Source organism: Triticum aestivum, chromosome 2B, assembly GCF_018294505.1.
Source record: "Triticum aestivum cultivar Chinese Spring chromosome 2B, IWGSC CS RefSeq v2.1, whole genome shotgun sequence".
In the NCBI taxonomy this organism is placed as follows: Eukaryota; Viridiplantae; Streptophyta; class Magnoliopsida; order Poales; family Poaceae; genus Triticum; species Triticum aestivum.
Window position 1 is genome coordinate 736,651,537 of NC_057798.1, and position 7,007 is coordinate 736,658,543.

The window sequence follows — 7,007 nt, forward strand, 5'->3', positions numbered from 1 at the left end:
GTGGAATTTGGAAGCGCAGTTTCTTTTTTCCTGAGATTCAACTTCGCTGCCTTTATTATCTAAGTGGCCTCGGCCACGGCAATGTCACAAATACAATCCGGTGGAACAAAAAACCAAGTCTTACATAACTTATTCAGGCAGCCATTTCTAGCTAGTTTATGTGCCGCAGAATTTGCGGTTAGACTAGCCCAAACCACGGTAACTTCATCCTGTGAGGAGAGAAGGTCTTTGATCTCTTCGATTTGGAAGCACAGCTAACTAGCTAAGCCATGCCACATCATTTGAATCAAGAGTATAATTACTGAAGCAGTAATAAAATCTGCATAGCATAGCATCATAATAAGGGGTAGTTTCGAGAGGGAATTACTGATGCAAATCTGCAGAATCACATGTTCCAAATTTTCAATAAGCTCTAGCTACAATCTCTGTTTGATCACTTCTGGAGCTTCAAATCCTTCAAGAATTCGGCGAACGCCGTCCTCGACGGGCCGCCGTCCGCCGGCGCCTCAGCCGCCTTCTCCTTGGCCAATGCCAGCCTTCCCCTCAGCTTTTCCCCTTCATCCGACTCCATCACCAGCCTCACCTTCTTCTCCACCTCCTCCGCCTTCACAAGTTCCTCGTCGTACCCTTCCATCACCACCCCGAGCTTCATCTCGTCCACCACAAACACCTTGTTCGCCCTCTGCTCCGCGTACTGCGGCCAGCACAGCATCGGCACCCCGGCCGACGCCGCCTCCAGGACGGAGTTCCACCCGCAGTGCGTCACGAACGCGCCGGTCGCGGCGTGCCGCAGCACCTCCACCTGCGGCGCCCACATCTTCACGACCATCCCCCTCGCGGCCGTCCTATCCAAGAACCCATCGGGGAGGAGCGCGTCCAGGTCTGGCTCCGGGCGCGGCAGGAAGTATTTGGCCGGGTCCTCGGGCGGGCTCCGCACGACCCACATGAAGCGGTGGCCGGAGTTCTCGAGCCCGCACGCTATCTCCTTGAGCTGCGCCGCCGACATCGCGCCCAAGCTGCCGAAGCAGAGGAACACCACGCTCCGCTCCGGCTGCGCGTCCAGCCACGACAAGCACGCGCCCTGCGCTTGTGGAGCCGACTCGCCTTTCACGATCAGTGGGCCGATGCAGTACACCGGCGGTGTCGGGCGGCCAGGGAGACACACCCCGTCCCTGAGCGCCGTCACGGCCCTCGCCTCCAGCCGCTCGTAGGTGTTGATCAGCAAGCCCCGGGCCTCCGGTTTGCGCCCGTATTGCCCCATCCGCACGGCGCAAGTCCGGCTCGCGCGGTCCTGCACGATCTGGGGCATGTCCGAGGCAGGGATCGGCGGGACGCCGGGGAAGCGGAGGAGACTCTTGCCCATGTCCTTGAAGTCGCCGCCGTCCGTCGTGGCGAGGTAGTGGGGGAGGTGGAGGAACGCCGCGAGGTAGGCGGCGGAGGAGGTGAAGTAGATGTACGCCGGGACGCCGAGTGCGTCGGCGGCGTCGAGGGCGTCGACGCAGAAGGTGTCGAGGACGAGGGCGGCGACGGAGGGGAGGGTGCGGAGGAAGGCGAGGAGGGACGGCACGGTGAGGCGGATCGTGTCGACCATCTGCAGGTAGGGGTCCGGGTCCGGGTTGGGGTAGTCCGGGGCCGGGAGGTGGTGGAAGGAGATGGTGGGGTTGGCGGCGGCCAGGCTTGCGACGGCGGGGGCGGAGGAGGCGAAGATATCGGCGGTGGAGGCCGGAGGGGTCGGGACAGCGATGATGACGGGGATGCCGCGGCGGAGGAAGAGCTTGGCGAGCTCCACCATGGGGGTGAGGTGGCCCACGCCCAAGCAAGCGTGCAGCACCACCGCCGGATGGGGATCGGCCTCCATTGCCGACTGCCGACGACGATGCGGTCAACGGTGTGAGAGTGACGAGGACGGAGGAAGTGAGGAATCTTGTGGACTTTCTAGCAGTTTGTTTCTGAGCGAGCAGACTTTTGTTTCTTAGCGAGCAGACTAGCAGATTATGGCCCATTAAGCGGCTGATTAGAACTGGGGATGTATCTGGTGCACCAAAAAAAAATATGGCGCATTTTGCGTCAAATAGGAAGACAACATTATGTAGGTCATATATGCTACAAAAGCAATGCTAAATGCTGATTTAAGTGAGGAGAAAGAGGAGGCTAAGACCAATTCCATCAACAACAATGTTTCTCCTTTTCAGGTTCCAAATATCCAGTCTCAAATTTCATGTCTTTCGGCGTACAGTGATGTCGGAGATTGCAAAAAGAGGAAGTTGGACTTGGTGCATTTCAAAAATGATGCTAACAGTCATACTATATTTATTCAAGCTTCTGGGGAGAATATTTATTCAAGCTGGATTAACTCTATAGCAGCTGTGGTGGTTAAAGCTCTAGGATGAAATTCTGCTGTCTTTTTTTCTGATTGCAGGAATTTTGTTGAAGCGGTAAAAGCAAGAAACCTTTTGGAGAGTCCAGGACATTGAAGGATCAGACTGGTGCTTGCTGAATTTCTTAATCACTCTTCTCATCTTAGAACATGTGAAATTAAGTTTGTCCCAAGGATTGGGAATGTCATTGCCCACTCTTTTTCTAGAGTTTTTATGCAAAGATCTTCATTTAGTCTTTCGATCTTATACAATAAATCTTCTAAGAGTAAGGCTAAGCAGGCTTTAGACTCAATCTCCTTATCGTTTTGAAAGTTGATTTCTATACACTGTTTTCAGCTAGCCACTCTACCTGAGGATTGCTACTGGTGATATATAGCGAAAGTGAATAAGAACACACATCACCATACATATATAAAAAACATTCCATGTAAAAATACGAACAATTTTAAAATGTCGTATATCTTGTGAAAAATGTAAATAATTTATGAAATTCCAAAAAAAATTGAAAATTTTGAAAAGTTTCCAAATTCCAAAATATTTTTCGAAAACTGCGATTTTTTTGGGGATTTTTGAACATTGTTTAAAAATGAGATTTTTTCCTAAAATCCTGAATAGTTTTTAAAATTGCAAACAACATTTGAAAAATCCAATTTATTTCAAAAATATGACATATTTTTCAAAAAAACAAAAATCTTGGAAACACCAACATTTTTTAAAGATTTTTCCACATGGGATCATTTTTTGAAACTACGTACAAAAATTGAAAAAAGTGGACATTTTCTAAAATCCCAAACATTTTTAATTTGTGAACAAAAATTGAAAACAAGAACATTTTTTAACTTCAGAACATTTCTTGAAAACGCAAACATTTTCTAAAATTCTTGAACATTTACTGAGTTTATGAGCAAAATTAGAAAACATGCCTAGTTATGAAATTTTGGAAAATAAATAAAAACACGATTTTTTTTAAATCTAAAGAAATATGAAGACTCTATGAAATTCAGTATTTTCTAAACTTATGAACAAAATTCTAAAAGACAAGCATTTTTTAATTTAGATTTTTTTTAAGAAAAAACATTTTTAGTTGAAATTTGAACACTTTTTGGAAAAAAAATAAAAGAAACGAAAAATAAAATAAAAAAGAAAATAAATGAAAAAGAACAGGAAGAAAAGAAAAAAGAGAAAGAGAAAAAACCAGGAAAACAAAAGAAACTGGAAAACTTGTAAGAGAAAAAAAGGTTCGGAAACCGCCTTCCTCACTCTGGTATAATGGGCTGGTCCAAATTCACGCGTTGGTGATTCGCCTGTGCGTTTGCCCGAATATTTGACACAACAAGCATGCAGCTTTTTCCGGTGCTTGTGGTGCTACCGGTGCACCGAATGCCCATAGCACATTCACACAACATCTATCTATGTTGTCATAAAAATTTAAAACATTGCTCGAGGTAAAAAAAGTTAACAAATTTGACACTAATAGTATAACCTCTGTAACAAACATAAGACGTTTTATATTTATTTACAGAGGGAGTACATATCATAGGTTGGGCTTCACATCTTTCCCGTTGTCACATTGATGTCAATTTTTTTATATCTCGTGCAATGTTTGGATTTTGATTTGAATTTGTGTGACAACATACATTGATGTTGCTTCAGTTTGCTAAATTTTATCAGATTCTTCAAAACAAATTAAAATGCGCAATGGCGCCCGGTGCACCAGAAACATTCCTGATTAGAACTGTCCATTAAAAAGACGGTTTGCACATTGTGCCCCTCCACTTCTTTTCTGAAAAGCCGGCCAAACCTTGTTTAGGGCGGGAATTCAACATCTTCAGCCTAAGAGGACTAGCAACCCAGGAAGAATCCGAAGTCAATGAACGGATGCCGCGGACGCCATTAGAGCACGTTAAACACATCCATCGCCGGCAAAGCCACCCCTGAAGAAACCGCATAGCCTCCATGACGTAGCGGGAGCACTCAACACTGCGTCGGATATAGAGACGGGGAACAAGAGTTCCACAACATGGTCATGGCCTCCCCTAGTTAAAAAGACCACACCAGGAGATGCAGACCTCACTGAATCGATGGGTCCAAGAGGAAACCAAACCTCCAGCTCGTCGATACCACCATTGGACGCATCGCCAGATTGGGACCAAGCTCGAGCAAATTTATTCGGACAGGGCTCCGTCTTCCCCATCTCAACTGCTCCATCGGGGAACCTAGCCGTATATGTGCATTAGGAACATAGATCGAGATTCCCCCACTGTCCCCCCACCAAAGCGACCGTCAGAGGGGGAGGGGACCAGCGGTGCTGGGGAATGGGTCAGAAACTTGCTCGCATTTCTTATCCTTCCCTCTCAGCCACCAGGGGTGATCTAACTGGATTTGAATAAAGTTGTTTCATCAAGCAATAAAAAATAAAAATTTGTTTGGGAAAACACTTATGGTGCCCTTGTTGGGGAACGTTGCAGAAAATAAAAAAAATTCTACGCTTCACCAAGATCAATCTATGGAGTCATCTAGCAACGAGAGATAGGAGTGCATCTACATACCCTTGTAGATCGCGAGCGGAAGCGTTCAAGAGAACGGGGTTGAGGGAGTCGTACTCGTCGTGATCCAAATCACCGAAGATCCTAGTGCCGAACGGACAGCACCTCCGCGTTCAACACACGTACGGTTGGGGAAGACATGTCCTCCTTCTTGATCCAGCAAGGGGGAGGGAGAGATTGATGGAGATCCAGCAGCACGACGGCGTGGTGGTGGAAGCAGCGGCGATCTCGGCAGGGCTTCGCCAAGCTCATCAAGAAGGGAAGGTGTTGCGAGGGGAGAGGGAGGCGCCAGGGACTAGGGTGCGGCTGCCCTCCCTCCCCCTCTTTATATAGGGGCCCTAGGGGGTGCACCGGCCCCTAGAGATCCCATCTCAAGGGGGGCGGCCTAGGGCGGGACTTGCCCCCCAAGTCAAGTGGGGCGCCCCCCCCCTAGGGTTTCCAACCCTAGGCGCAGGGGAGGCCCAAGGGAGGCGCACCAGCCCACCATGGGCTGGTTCCCCTCCCACTTCAGCCCATGGGGCCCTCTGGCATAGGTGGCCCCACCCGATGGACCCCCGGGACCCTTCCGGTGGTCCCGGTACAATACTGGTGACCCCCGAAACTTTCCCTGTGGCCGAAAGTGGACTTCCTATATATAATTCTTCGCCTTTGGACCATTCCGGAACTCCTCGTGACGTCCGGGATCTCATCCGGGACTCCGAACAACTTTCGGGTTACCGCATACTAATATCTCTACAACCCTAGCGTCATCCAACCTTAAGTGTGTAGACCCTACGGGTTCGGGAGACACGCAGACATGACCGAGACGACTCTCCGGTCAATAACCAACAGCGGGATCTGGATACCCATATTGGCTCCCACATGCTCCTCGATGATCTCATCGGATGAACCACGATGTCGAGGATTCAAGTAATCCCGTATACAATTCCCTTTGTCAATCGGTACGTTACTTGCCCGAGATTCGATCGTCGGTATCCCAATACCTCGTTCAATCTCGTTACCAGCAAGTCACTTTACTCGTACCGTAATGCATGATCCCGTGACCAAACACTTGGCCACATTGAGCTCATTATGATGATGCATTACCGAGTGGGCCCAGAGATACCTCTCCGTCAACGGAGTGACAAATCCCAGTCTCGATCCGTGTCAACCCAACAGATACTTTTGGGGATACCCGTAGTATACCTTTATAGTCACCCGGTTACATTGTGACGTTTGGTACATGCAAAGCACTCCTACGGCATCCGGGAGTTACACGATCTCATGGTCTAAGGAAATGATACTTGACATTGGAAAAGCTCTAGCAAACGAACTACACGACCTTGTGCTATGCTTAGGATTGGGTCTTGTCCATCACATCATTCTCCTAATGATGTGATCCCGTTATCAATGGCATCCAATGTGTTGGAAATATGCCCTAGAGGCAATAATAAAAGGATTATTATTATATTTCCTTGTTCATGATAATTGTCTTTTATTCATGCGATAATTGTATTATCCGGGAATCGTAATACACGTGTGAATACTTAGACCACAACATGTCCCTAGCGAGCCTCTAGTTGACTAGCTCGTTGATCAACAGATAGTCATGGTTTCCTGACTATGGACATTGGATGTCGTTGATAACGGGATCACATCATTAGGAGAATGATGAGATGGACAAGACCCAATCCTAAGCATAGCACAAGATCGTGTAGTTCGTTTTGCTAGAGCTTTTCCTATGTCAAGTATCTCTTCCTTAGACCATGAGATCGTGTAACTCCCGGATACCGTAGGAGTGCTTTGGGTGTACCAAACGTCACAACGTAACTGGGTGACTATAAAGGTGCACTACATGTATCTCCGAAAGTGTCTATTGGGTTGACACGGATCGAGACTGAGATTTGTCACTCCGTATAACGGAGAGGTATCACTGGGCCCACTCGGTAGTGCATCATCATAATGAGCTCAAAGTGACCAAGTGTCCGGTCACGGGATCATGCATTACGGTACGAGTAAAGTGACTTGCCGGCAACGAGATTGAACGAGGTATTGGGATACCGACGATCGAATCTCGGGCAAGTAACATACCGTCTGACAAAGG

The 7,007-nt window shown here is 48.1% G+C and overlaps 1 protein-coding gene across 1 annotated transcript; it reads right to left on the minus strand.

Annotated features, from left to right (window-relative positions):
• Positions 1-277: 277 nt before the first annotated feature.
• Positions 278-1,948, minus strand: LOC123047044 (anthocyanidin 5,3-O-glucosyltransferase-like). Its single transcript, XM_044470540.1, has one exon. It carries the CDS (start codon positions 1,856-1,858, stop codon positions 434-436), a length of 1,425 nt encoding a protein of 474 aa, XP_044326475.1. The 5' UTR covers positions 1,859-1,948; the 3' UTR covers positions 278-433.
• Between the last annotated feature and the right edge of the window lie 5,059 nt (positions 1,949-7,007).

Excerpts from the sequence above, each read along its gene's own strand:
- LOC123047044 (XM_044470540.1), bottom strand. The coding sequence starts at position 1,858 with ATGGAGGCCGATCCCCATCCGGCGGTGGTGCTGCACGCTTGCTTGGGC.